Source organism: Gymnodraco acuticeps, unplaced genomic scaffold, assembly GCF_902827175.1.
Source record: "Gymnodraco acuticeps unplaced genomic scaffold, fGymAcu1.1, whole genome shotgun sequence".
Taxonomy (NCBI): domain Eukaryota; kingdom Metazoa; phylum Chordata; class Actinopteri; order Perciformes; family Bathydraconidae; genus Gymnodraco; species Gymnodraco acuticeps.
In genome coordinates this window covers 830279-844306 of record NW_022989942.1, presented here as the reverse complement: position 1 = coordinate 844306, position 14028 = coordinate 830279, and the positions used below count along the sequence as shown (strand labels likewise).

The window sequence follows — 14028 nt, the reverse complement described above, 5'->3', positions numbered from 1 at the left end:
GAGTGTCATTCTTTTCATCTTCCTCACACACTTGCACACACCCGCGCGCAACTTTACAACACAGGGGCACGCACAATCTTGCGCACGCGCGAACGCACCTACTCTAGTGTCCTCGTTCCATCTTTATCCATCTCTCTCTCGCTCTCTCTACGGCGCTCATGCAGTATGTGCTTCCCTGCTCGGTAATGAAGAAGAAGGGCACCGCCACCGCTCCTCTCGGTCACGGATCCGTTTCTCCCGTGTGCTTTTCTTAACCGCACACTGACCTTTTTTTCCCTCCCCGGTGTGCCCGCATCTTGGCTTTGCTTTCCATTTCTTTTTTTTCACATGGAGGCGGAGCAAGGCAATCTTGTAGAGAAACCTTCCGATGAGATCTGAGTGAAAACGGTGTGTTGGATTTAAACCTGACCGAATGATAACGATATGAGTCTCCCTACCGGAGTGCTTGATGTGCTCACCTCCTCCGTTTTCTCGTCCCGGGGGTCCTGAGGATGCGGCCGGTAGCGCAGGTACCTGTCCTGGTTTCACACCGGCTCGGTTCGTCCCGGTAGACTGATCGCTGTCCGGTGCTGTGGTGTTCAAAGGGAACTCCTGAGTGATTTAAAAAAAAGAAAGAACCGGATCCCCCACCAGCAGGCTGCCAGATGGATAACTACTCTACTTTACAACGTAAGGCAACATGGGTTGACACATACCTGCTGCAGTGCTTGTCATTCAGTGTGTTAATGAACGCTTAATGAATAATCCCATTGATATCGACAAGGACTTCATAGTCTTGACATTAATGCACACAATGCCATTTTTATATCCAACATGTCCTAGATCGGCTGTCGTATTTTCTACATATAATTCACATGCATCTCATGATTTTCTCATGGCTATAAATGTTTAATAAGGACACTATCATGCGACAAATAATGGCATTACCTAATATGTGCAACAACGTCTAGCACTGTCTACTGCATATAGATGTTTCCCCACTTATATCTCTATCACAATTGTCTCTTCATTCTTTCATAGAGCCTCATCTTCAGGCCTTTCAAGATGAGCTAATGAAACAGCCATGACTGCAGGGTAGAGGGGGGAGGGATGAGTGTGTGTGTGTGTGTGTGTGTGTGCGTGTGCGTGTGTGAGAAAAGGATATATGATGCAGTGTCATATACTCTCCTGTCTTGACATATTGCCCCCAGCAGTATTGCCATGATAGCTTTATGCTCTCATATAAGATATTATCACACACACACGCGCGCACACACACGCAGACACGCACACCTGTTAAATTGTGCAGCCTGAGGTATTGCAGCTTATTAGCCTATCTGGCCCATTATTTAGCTGTATCAGTCACGCTTGTAATGACAAAGGCTTGTTAACCATCCGGGTAAATGCTTTATTACCGCTGTTATAAACCTGTACAAGGTTAGAGGGTTTAATTGTCAGGATCGTAATGTTTCGTGGTTATGTGCTGTGATTTCTCTTGTTGTCCTATTACTAAACAGCACACATACTGAATGTCTTTCTGACTTGTAGCCAGGGCACTCCGGGCAGCTACATGCAAAAAAGGGCTTCTTTTAATCAAAGGGAATATTTAATTGCGATCTTCAATGCAACATATTTCAAAGCTTCTCTGTCTGTGCTGCCTCTAAGATGAGTTCTATTAATACATTTTAATTTCATCTGGGCTTTGCGGTCACTTCTATTAGCCTTATTTTGTATCATTTTTACAAACAGGCCATGCTCTGTTTTCAGTATTGGTCTCTTTCTTTGGTTTCATGTAGCAGTGTAACGTTGCTGCCTTCTTGGCCAGGTCAGCATTGTAAATGAGATTTTATCTCAATCTGGTTAAATAAAATAAAAAGTCATAGGTTGTGGTCTACACAACATATATACTAATCTCCTTATTCTACAACATGTATGGATTCAGTTACAGTATGGTTGGCTTATAGATGTGGCAGACTTGGTAGTTTATTTTTGGAGACTTTAAACTGATTGTTAAGACTGCCCTGCAGTAATATCATCAACAAAAATAATACATTACCTGGAAGAATGTGCTCTTATGGGAATGTTTTTTATATTTATTTTCTTATGTATTGTAATTGCACTGTTCAGGAACCTGCAAACTAAGTTCATACATTACATAACTCCACCGTAGTTGTTTAGATGTTATGACAATAAACCTTTGAATCTTGTATCTATAATCTTAATGTCACCATGTACATGCACACAATGTCTGCACTACAGTTTTGAAGTAGTTTATGTAGGTATTTCCATTTTCACATGGCTAGATCCCAACACATTTACAGGTAAATGTTGTACCTTCACTCTTTCACAACATCTGTGGGTTAAACCCCCCTCTTATCAAATCATATAAGTCTGACATTGCGTCCCTAAAGTTGATTTCTTTGTGTATGTGGTATTTCAACCTTCAACACAAATGAACTTGAGGCAAAAGTCTTGCGAATTTTTGTGCTGCTTTCACTTTAATTCATTCCTTAAACATATTTTAAATATGTTAGCATTTAAGTATCCAGCGGTGTCTTCCTCCACTGCTCAGAGCTGGTTTTAGGTGTCTGTGGTTGCTTTTCTTCCAGCTGTTAGTAGCTGATGGGTTAGTCCATTGATTGGTCTGTTGATTAACAGAAATGGTTTGATCATCGATAAATCCTTAATGTAATTTTTTTGGGCAAATATTGCCAAATATTCTCCAGTACAAGTGTTACATGTAAAATGTGCGAATTGATGGGATATTAAAGTGAATATCTTTGGCTTTCACACTGAATTGGACAATTCTGAAGATGCCACCGTGGACTGTATATGATATTATTTTATGACATTGTATGGACCAAACGCATATGTCTGAATCGTTATGGTTTTTCCACTTATTGTAAGTCGCTTTGGATAAAAGTGTCAGCTAAATGATATGTAATGCAATATCTAACCACATGTGAAAATGGGCAAATTAACAAATAATATAAACACATAGTTAAATGGAGCCCCAATTTAACATTGCATTTATCGTTGAAATGGTTATATCTTGTGTTTTCTCTCATTATTAGTTCCTTATAATGAGAAATAAAATCAGAAAGAGAAGCAGTGTCCATATTCGAGATGGAAGTTATGTTTAAAGTTTTAATAATCACAAACACCTTCATCCGCAAATTGTGCCCAGTTTAGTCCCCAGTGTAGGTCCTTTTATGTCAGTGTAAATTGCAGTAAGCGCCTCTAGTGTTGAGTGTAATGTAAGAGGCTTCAGATCGGAGACACGATAAACGCATTAACATTGCCTCTTCAAAAAGCAACTTGCATGCAGCCAGAGGAGGACGGCTCTCTCTCTGCTGCTCCACTACAGCTCTGACAGGACACTGCTGCTCCGCTACTGCTGATGCTGCTGGTTGCCTAGTGACTGTATCCATGGAACCGGCTCCCGTCGTTATGGTGACGGGCCAAGGGTAAGACTTCCCTGTGAGGGTAGGGGGACAGAGATACTGGTGTGTGTGTATGTGTGTGTGTTATGATGATGAGGATGAATTGCAATGTTTTTCAGGGGTTATGATGACTGTGGAGGCTATGACTTTGATTTATTGGTGTTGTCAGTTGTGTTGATGCCACAAAATGTGCTAGAGAAAGTGATGAGTCTCGTTGAGTTAACTGAGTCTAGATATTGGAACTTCTTTAATGTTAGCGCCACAAGGACTTACTAGCGATTTCTTTGCAAGAATATGACCAAACAATGCTTCCAAGATGGGGAGAACTAAACCGGGATGTGATTAGGATATTTTTACAAAATGTGGATTGTTTGTCACAAACTGTGCTGCCTATGGATGGACAGTTGAGAAGAATAGCTGCAGGATAGAGCTGCAACACATCAATGAATCTGCAACTTGTTTCTTATAATAAAACATAATAATTTCTTAAGCAAAAATGTATAGAAAATGTAGATTTTCTTGTTCTTCATCATAAACTCAATATATGTGTGTCTTTGACTGGTGGCTGTACAAAATAATTGTTTTTTTAAGGCATACATTTTTAAACCTTTTTCATCATATTTTCGCTCAACAGTTAATCAAATGATTGAGGAAGAAATGCACAGATAACTCAGTTAAAACATATATATTTTCACAGACAATAACATCCTTTGTTTAAATGTTTTTAAATGTATTTAATGTAGTCATAAATCCTTATTTCAGGCCTACAGGAATCACATGTTCTCCCATTTGGGATTATGGAGTCTGACTTGAAGCAGTGTGTCTTGTTTGAGCAGACACTACACGCTAACAATATCATGCAATGTTGCTGCATTTTCTTACAACTTCCAAATCCATGTTAGGAAACCTTTGCAGGATTTTCGAGAAGCATAGAGGAGGGAGGGAGGGAGGGAGGGAGGGAGGGAGGAGGAACAGACAGAAACATTACCCTCTTGGCCACGGCACGTAGGCCTACTGTACTGTAGGCTCACACAGGCTCCATGAAACTGTTCCAAACTGGTCTCTCACAGGATAAATGTATCTAATCCGTTTTGTTCATTTAGTTTAATGTGATTTTTTTCCTTCACTGCGAGCACAGATTCATGTGGGAGCATCCGCTCTGTCCCTTCTCCAGCCTCTGTGACAGTGTTGCCATGGTTGCATCATGCACATTGTTCTCTCTGGGGTGACATAATTCTTTGGCTCCAATAAGAGATCATGGGTGCTGTTCCTATAGGCCTTCAGTCTAACAAGAAAATGAATCTCTGTGTGAACTATTTAACTTCATCCAATGCTTACAGTTATATTTTCGCATGGGATGGTCCTCCTATAGTACATTGTGCATTCCTTTGGGTAAAACTAGTCAGGTTTCTGTGGCGTGAAGCGGTCATAGTTCTGATTTGTGTGCCTTTGTAGAAAGAGAACAACTTGTCCAGGCGAAATACAAACATTGGTTGACATTGGAGACTTAAGGATGAGCATTAACATACATAATAAGGACATACATGACTTGTTTCAAATGCCTGTCATCAGTGCAAAAGGGGTGTTGTTTGTTTAGACATTGATCTCTTTTGATAATAGTTTAAGTCAGGCATCCTCAAAGTCCGGACTCCGGTCCGGATCCGGACCGAACCACAACTGTCTCTGGACTCTGAGCAAATTATACTTTTCATATGTATAATCTGTATTATCTGTGTTATCTGCGAGACATCGCCACAACGCAAATGATCCGCTATGTCCATAGACTGCAAACAGCGCTCTGCATGTCCTGTTCCACTGTCTGTGTGTGTCTGTCAACGCATTGGTCCAATCACATTCAGCATCCAGTCAGCGTTTTTTCTCCCCAAACAATCTGCGAATCAGAGGCACAGTAGGGCGGGTCTTCGCGGAATGTGGGTGGGAAAAATGTGTGTCTCGTCTAGAGATGTTAAGATTCACCGATTCGCATCGGTGCACCGGCATAAACGTTCAAGATGCGAGTGCACCGGTTGAAAGAGTGCACATCGGCTACAGTTTGGGTTGAACCGGGTTGAACTCGCGATGCATCGATTGCGTAGCGTCTTTGCATCGGTAAAAAACCGATTCATTCATATAAAATCCCCTCATCTTGTCAACGCTCAGCAGAGACGATCTTTGATATCTTCGCCACTACGGAGGCCGAGAGTCTCAGTTATCAACACACACGGAAGTCGAGGAGAAAGAGAAACACAGCGCACCGAAAAATACCTACAAATCAAACGTTTGGTAACACTTCGGATTGTTCAAGAAAGACGGTGTAATAGTCCTTTATGCTAGGCTATATAGTTGACCGCAGGTCATGGAGAGTAATAAGGTATCCGTAGACCTTTATATGAGGTATCTTTATTACTTAACAGGTCTACAGCCATGATACATAGATCCGTCCTAGATGCGGGCTTGCATACACACAGTATCACTCCGCAGCCGAAACCCCATCAGTAACGTCCTGATGGTATATGTGCGCGGCACAGACGGTCAACTTGAAAAATCGCTCGCAAATTGTTAACGATGCCGAGCCGATTTAAAGTACACAAGTAGTACGAGGAACTTAGAGACGCACATAAAGAGTCGACATGGGGTCTGCGGCTGAAAAGAGAAACCTCAAAGTTAGACATATGAGTTAAATCACTCAGTGAGGTGTTCTGTCAGAGAGAGTGGTGTTTAGTTTACAGCAGCCTGTGACGGCCAATAATAATTTAAATGTATTCCTCACTGTAAGCAGTTATGAAATACCTGTTCGTGAAAGGTTATTTGTATTATTTATTGTTCATATAGAACCCACCGCTTTCTGCTCACTGGTGAGTTAGCCTATGAATGAGTGTTAAGCACATCAGGCAGCAGCTGTATGGGCATTGCTCTATGGTAGCTGTTATTTTCACATTGTTAATCATGAGCAATGCATCCTTACATTGTTTAACTGTGAGGTGTTATACAATTGTACTCTGGAGAGCTTTTTAAGGTAAAAAATAAACGGCATGATGGGATGTGCAGTACCAAATATGTAAAGCACTTTTTTGTTAATGTATGATTTGCTGCATATAAGGAATAAAACAAAAATCCTCTGTCGTACCAAATTGAAGTATCATTATTTTTGCATCGTGTTGAATCGCATCGTATCGCACCGAATCGCATAATGTTGAATCAAATCGTATCGAACTGTATCGCAACAGGGGTGAATCGTATGCATCGCCTGGTGTTTCAAATGTATCGTTAATGTATCGTATCGTGGCAACGTATCGAGATGCGCATCGCATCGGCCTCAGTGATGGAGATGCACATCCCTAGTCTCGTCTCTTTCAACCTGTCTGAGTCAGAGCGAGAGTTTAAAAAAAAAAATTCAGAGCGAGAATTAACAGCTCATCTAGTGCCATCTGTACTGTAGTTAGTAGCCTAGTTTCACCTACCGGGGTGGCAACTGACACCCTAAAAATAGGCCTTGCCACCCCAGCTGCCACCCCAGTTGGCAGCTTTGTTTTGAAAGAAAAGTTGTGGCTCATCGGACATTTATGAGAGAAAGTCTCTAATGTCCGAGTGCAAGTGAATGCAGCACAAGATGCACGTCATGTAACCCCTCCCCCGGTCCTGGCGCGAGCGTGGACATATGATTGGCGGCGAATTCATTTGAACGGGACGGCGCAAAACGAGAAGCATTCAGACCCAAGCACTGAAGGAATGAGGTATTTGCGGTCTACAGTACTGACAGAGAAGAGACTGTCAGTTTGGCTGTACTCAGCATTGAATCAAAACGCACTGAAGCTGTTTATCTTAATACGTTTATGAGGCGTTTTGCTGAACAAAATGGTAATCGCCGCATTCAGCTGTAATAGACATGTCAACTTGATGCTCTGCTCACGGATGAGCATACACAACTATTAAGATGATGACCTTACGTGTGTAAATATATTTTGTTCTTTTCTTCTTTTTCTTATGCCCCCAAAAAACAGTTTTTAGTCCTGAGAAAGTCAAATAAGACGGTGTGTAAAACTACACTGCCCAGCCAAAAAAAAGTAACCACTTTGATTTAACTAGGCCAGTAGGTAAGGACTTTCCACTGGATAATAACTGCAGTATAAAAGAATGCATGACTGAAGTGATGGAGACCATGTTGAAGCCAAACAATAACAGGGAAATAACAGGTCAAATCAAGCAAATCCCCCTCTCAGATTCCACAGCAACCAGAAGAACATAAATACTGGCTGGTGATTTGATTCATCAGCTACGTGATGGAATAAAAAAATGCACAGTGCATTTCCTTAGCTGTGGGTGAGTCCACTGACACCACTGACAATGCTCAGTTGCTGGTGTTTGTGAGTTTTTATGATGAGGCAAAGGGGGAGTTTGTTGAAGATGTGTTGGGCCTGACGAACCTCAGTGGACACAGAAGGGGGGGAAGACATTTATAAAGCAATAATGGGAACGCTGAATGAAAGAGGGTGCAGCTGCCTTTATTTTTGCAACCTCGTGTTAAGAATCTTGTTGCAATTGTTTAAAAGTTTGAATGACCGTAATAAACGGACCTTTGTCTTATTGAAACATTTATTTTGGACCTTTAAGATTTGTATTTGAGTACCCCTGGTTTAAGTGATTTAAAGTGCAATAATGTTGGTGTTATGGTTTTTAAAATTGAATTAAATGTTGGTTTGGACTGCTGGTCAAGACATTATGGAATCTTCACCTTGTGCTCTGGGAAAAGGTGACAACCTTTTTTCTGACACTAAAACCCAATTGATTAATTAAATAATCAAGGAGAAAATGGGTATAGATTTGTCAACAAGCAAAATAAGTGTTCGTTACTTCCCTTTTTCAACTGTGTTTTGAGACGTTTTGGTGGATGATTTGTTCTGTTTATGTGTTGGTTTTATAAAAGACATTTAAAGTTGTTTCATTGACACCTTTGAACATCTTGGAATGTTTTTACAATCTATATTCTCGGTCTGATTAATCTATATCAACACAATCTACAACACAAAAAGGAAAATGAAAGTAATTATTAGTTGCACCCCTATTTTCTTTTTTAAATTCCCGTTGCAGCAGGTCAAGCGACTCCCCAGGCTTCACTTTAAGATCTGGTGTCCTCAGCTGTGGCTCACCAGGCATCTCTCGTATGATACAGTGACGGGACAGGACACAGAGCTCCTGGTATTTCTCTGTCTCAACAAAAAATCTCCCCTCATCTATTCTGACAGCTACAAGAGCATCAGCCATGATGACCTGTCTCTGCCAAGGAGGAAGTCAAACCAGGATATTGCAGATAGAGAATGCAAACTAGTTGGCGGTGCATTCTGGGACAATGCAGTAGGGCTGCTCAATTAATCGTATTTTAATCGCAATTACGATTTTGGCTTGCAACGATTCTGAAAACAACATAATTGAAATAAAACGATATTGTTTTTGAAAGATTTTTTTTAAATTAATTTTTGTATTGGTTTTTCAGTTGAATTATACTTAAAGTTCACGGTAATCAACTGTTAATAACATACTGTTCACATTTTCTTTTTAAATAAATGGATGTTTTCAAAGTAAATGGATAATCGTTTTTAATAATCGTGATTTCAATTATTGACCCAAATAATCGAGATTATGATTTTTGCCATAATCGAGCAGCCCTACAATGCAGCTTCTCAGGGCCACATATGATCCTTACTGTTGGTTCTCGGAGGACAACACACATTTAATGGTGGCAGTCCACATGTATGTGGATTGTGGACACATTATCAGTTTGGCAGAAGTCTTAGGAAACCATGCAGTGGTAAACAACATGGCAGGCCTGTAACAAGGTGTTTCACACAATAGGCTCAGTGTGTGTGTGTGTGTGTGTGTGTGTGAGAGATAGTGTGTGTGTGTGTGAGAGAGAGAGTGTCTTTGTGAGTGTCTCTGTGTGTGCAAAGCTGAGTCTTTCACACTTGTCCAATGTGTCACACAGTGTGACCCAGTGTTTCTGCCGATTCTGCGAGGTGTGTGTGTGTGTGTGTGTGTGTGTGGTTTTTATCTTCCTCCATGCTGCCTCTTTGTTTCTTCCCTGTTCAGTTTCAACCTGATAGTATCCAAAGCCAAGGACAAGTTTCTTATTTTGACCCATGACTCCAATTGAATTCCTCAAATTGTCTCAACCCCTTCCATTAGAGAAGTCAAGTAGTTATGTCAATCTAAGGAGGACATTTATCGCCTTGCCTTATTTCAGCTTTCTGTTCAATACAATCTGTGTCTTTAAGCAAAACTGATAGTACAATGATGTAAATTGAGGCAGTTTTTTTACTCAGTGAGTAAAAAGACAAATTAAATCCTATGTTTTTGTGGAAAGGGATTTTTTTTACAGCAGATAAATACCGAAGCTGTAATGTCCAAGTAAATTCCTTTTAGGAAACAGGTGTGAGTTTTAACATTGAAGATCTAACATCGATTTTTAACAAAATCATTTTCTGCAAAAACAAAAACCCTTGAAAGATTAGATTTTTGGCCAAATCTTTACTTTTATACAATATTTCGCTTTATAATAGTTAAGCTGGAAACTAGAACATTATAACATAATGAGGCATCTTGTGAAAAAAATGTCCAAGGGTAACATCTCAGCTGGCAGGATGCCTTTTCAGATGCTTTCAATTAATTAAAAACTACTAATACTTCTGATGTATGTATGACATGAATTCATCCAGTTATTCCTGGAAATGGGATCCCAGTTCCAGGAATGACTTTCTCCCAGAGGACAGCAGGAGGAGGACGGTCTCCCTGCATCCTGTGCTGGTTGGTCCACGTGTTGCCGTGGGCGACCCAGTCTCCTTTTAGATTGACAAAGGCCCGGACAGCCTCCGGTCTGAGGTCTTAGTTAGACAACTCAGAGTACGTCAACATGTTTGAATGTGAGTGAGAGGGTGACAGAGAACAACCCTTAGGCTTCTGTTAGCGTCTTTAACATCCTCTCATCCGTCCCAAATTCACAGCTTTTATCATGGAGGTAATTTAAAGTTATTGAGTCTATAAATAATGGTGATTGCATTGAAGCAAAAAATAACCACAGCCTCCATTAATGAAAGAGCTGGGATGAGATCAAAACAGAAACTTAGAAACGTGTGTGATTGCAATATGCGTGAGATCGGAATCAGTAGCATCCTGGAGTTTCTTAATTATTGCCGGAGTCATGAGGAACTTTTAAAGACCAGAGTGAGACTGAAAGGCGGAGAAGAAGAATGGGTTGAGAGCAGGATAGTAATCTTTGTAAATTGACAGCATCTGCCTTCCGTCCTGCGCTGTCTGTCTCGGCTCGGCTATCATTGGCTATCAGACAGGAAGAGACTGAGAGATGGCTTCTGTCTGGTTGCACCGGGGTTCGCTGCTCTTTGGCATTTTATCAACTCAATACGATTTTTCCTATGTAATCACCACGTCTTCATGTGTATAAGTTCTTCTTTAGAGGAGAAGTCTGGCCATTTTTCAACAAGTCAAATGACAATACCCAAACCAACATTACAACAATCTGTCTCCCCAAACTTTTCCATATCAGCACCATCCCTTCCTGCTGAAAATGCTGCATTTAAAACTTTACAAAAATTAAAGTACAATAATTTGCATCAAAATATACCTAAACTATCAAAATATAAGGACCATTTCAGAATATTCCAATATTATGTTAGATTAAAATGATGCATTAATGTGTTCATCACTTTATTGTTGCAGCTGATAAATATGGGGCTATTTTTATCTATCACTGATTATTCCAAGTACAGCTTTCAACATACAGTACATGTAGTGAAGTACAAGTATAAAGTAAAATAAAATGAAAACACTTGAATAAAGTCCCTCAACATTTTTCTTAACAGTACTTGTGCACATGTTCTTCATTGGGGACTATTTTCAGCTGATTTGGTGCAATGACGATATTTCTGACAGCTGTCTGGCGTATGTGGGAGCAACTCAAAATAAACTTGTGCGTGTGTGTGTGTGTGTGTGTGTGTGTGTGTGTGTGTGTGTGTGTGTGTGTGTTCTTGTTAATGAAGGAACATGTCACCCAGTGTAATATTGTGGCTCATTGATGTGTTTTTAGTTGTAATCTCTCGCAAAGCAGATGATATATTTACGATTGAGATTTTGGCTAGCCAACAGTGGAAGTCCACCACTGCTGTGTACATAACAAGGAGCGAGATTAGGGTCATCTACTTTTGCCCGAACCGAGCTGAACCTGCCATAATCAAAAGAGGAAATGATTACTTTATTTTCCACACCTTCATTACAGTAGCAGTAAGTAATGAATGCTTTGACAGCAAGTAAAGACAAAATAAAAATAATAAAAGCCCCACCTTATAGCAACCAGTAGTAATGCACTTATTTCATAGTATGAATTTCCACTTGTCATAACAGGGAAACGCACAACAGTAACATGAATAATGGAAGACATTGTTACATTTATCAGTCCCAGTTGGGATTTATTCAACATTTCTGCTAGAAAATGTTCTTCCGTGGGGGCTTTTATGCATGTCAAAAAGGTTTAGATTCTTATATTACATAAAAGCAGCTATTGTTCTTGAATGATTCATGACATTTTAATATATTTGGTACGACTTGCTACTGTTTGGCTTTGTTTATAAGCGTTGCATATCAACAAATGTCCCATAGAGCTAAGTACAACCAGTCAGTACTGGAATATTACAATATTACATGCATAAAGCTTACTATGACAAAGTGCTGTAAGACAAAGACACATCTTATTTTCTCTCAGTAAACAGTATTTGATTGATGCTTCATTGAATGATTTTCTTGCAATCACGAGTTTATCTCTGGGATGAGATGTGGTGCAGTCATTTACTTTGACAGTGCTTTTTCTTTACATTCAGAGCAAAGACCCTAGGCTCACTGTAGTCAACCATGTGTGGAGAATGTTAATAGACCTCTCCATAACACGTGAGACCTCAGAGCAGTGTGTGTGTACTCAGTGTGTTGTGTGTGTATGTTGTGTATGTGACAGGGCTAGAGAGTGAGTGGTTGGATTGCTGACGATGGATTTTCCAGGCACAACACGTTGTTTTCCACCTCTGAAAATATTTTACTTTGATCACTTTCCCCTCCCTGTGTGTGTGTATGTTTGTGTTTGTGTGTGTGTGAGTGTGTGTCTCCATATTGTTAGAGATTTGGAGGGCAAACTGGGCCGCTTTTCAAATCTCCGCGCGTCCCTATCCAGCTGGTTATAATACAGGAAGGAATCCATATCTACAAAGTAACCGTTAACAATAATCTACTTTAATGGCAATATGACAATGCAATACAATCATTACAATACAACATGATATATTACAGTTATATTGTAATGCTTAAAGAGTAATGCCGGCTTACTCCTGCACTGGTTCGCATACTGCAGAGATACTTTCACCCGGGGCAGCATGTGAAGAAGAGGCAGAAAGCCAGGGATCAACCGGAGATATGGCGGAGTAAGAAGGAGGGGTTAAGGGTTAGGTCAGCTGGTTATCTTTTCCGGTCATCTCATTGGGCGACGCAACGCTGGCCAGCAGGAAACCAAACAGGCTCACTTCACAACCAAAAGGTCTCAAGGACCTGCATACCTACACCTCCCCCACAGAGCAATAAAACCCTGTTTACTCCAAACAGCCCCAACTCCAGCTCACAGTTTTACACAACTTATTCCCATTTTAAGCTCATCCATAGTTTGCTAATATGAACACATACAAATATTACCCCACAATATGTGTCAATGTGTGTCCATGTGTGTCTCTCTTTCTCTCTGTGGTGAGCAGTATCTATTATGTAGGCCAGCTCCCACAGGTCTTACGCCGGGCTCTATGTGTCCTGTGCACTGTCTGCATGGCAGCTCTTGCATGGCGTTCTGCTGCCCCCAACAAGCAGTCTGCAGCGCTCATTTGCAATTCAATTATGGCTGCTGACATGTGACCCTACAGTGGATATCTGATGCATTTTGATGTTATAGTGGTTAACCTTGTTGATGTGTGGACCCTTCAAATGAAGCAGCACCAAAGCTGGATATTTATTTGTTGTGCTTTAGAGGGATTTTCCCCTCTAACCTCCATAATGGATTCATTTAGAATATAAAGGGTTTCCCTTTCCATTAGTCATATCAACAAGCCTCAGGATCATTTTGTGACACATTTAAGGGGTCCCAAACACCAGGTTAGGATATATTTGCACATTTTATAATTTGTACAAAATGTCTGTGTTGAAGCCGAGGTATTCATATGCAGTAAATATGTTCAATGACACTGATGACATAGAACATAGATTATAGATGAATGGACATACAAATAGATTTATGAGTATAACAGATTGAGAGCTTGAACTGGTCATATTTTACCACAAAAGCATACTGCTTAAAGTCTCAACAGACAAACTGTGATGATGGAGCTTTACAGGCTGGTGAAGAAGTCGGCACCACAGATAAGGAAGTTTTAACAGAGAGAAGAAGACAGAGAAGCAGGGAGAGAGGGGGAGTGATAAATAGCAAGTACAGATTGTGTGTGGCAGTCGTGGCAATGACGTTTTCCTTTTGTATACAAAAACGATTGCAGCCTTAGTGTGAAGGTTCAGAATT

General features: G+C 40.5%; 1 protein-coding gene across 19 annotated transcripts in view; it reads left to right on the top strand.

The window, feature by feature from the left end:
• Nucleotides 1–14028, top strand: part of lrrc7 (leucine rich repeat containing 7) — a 133888-nt gene that overhangs the window by 59701 nt on the left and 60159 nt on the right. For 18 of the 19 annotated variants that reach the window (XM_034210119.1, XM_034210134.1, XM_034210118.1 and 15 more), the window contains exon 1: nucleotides 155–669. The exons of the other annotated variant lie outside the window; for it this stretch is intronic. In XM_034210119.1, the coding sequence (XP_034066010.1) occupies nucleotides 645–669 (25 nt within the window). In that variant the 5' untranslated portion in view covers nucleotides 155–644. Of the gene's footprint in view, nucleotides 1–154; nucleotides 670–14028 lie in introns of those variants that run through there. 19 annotated transcript variants of the gene reach the window in all.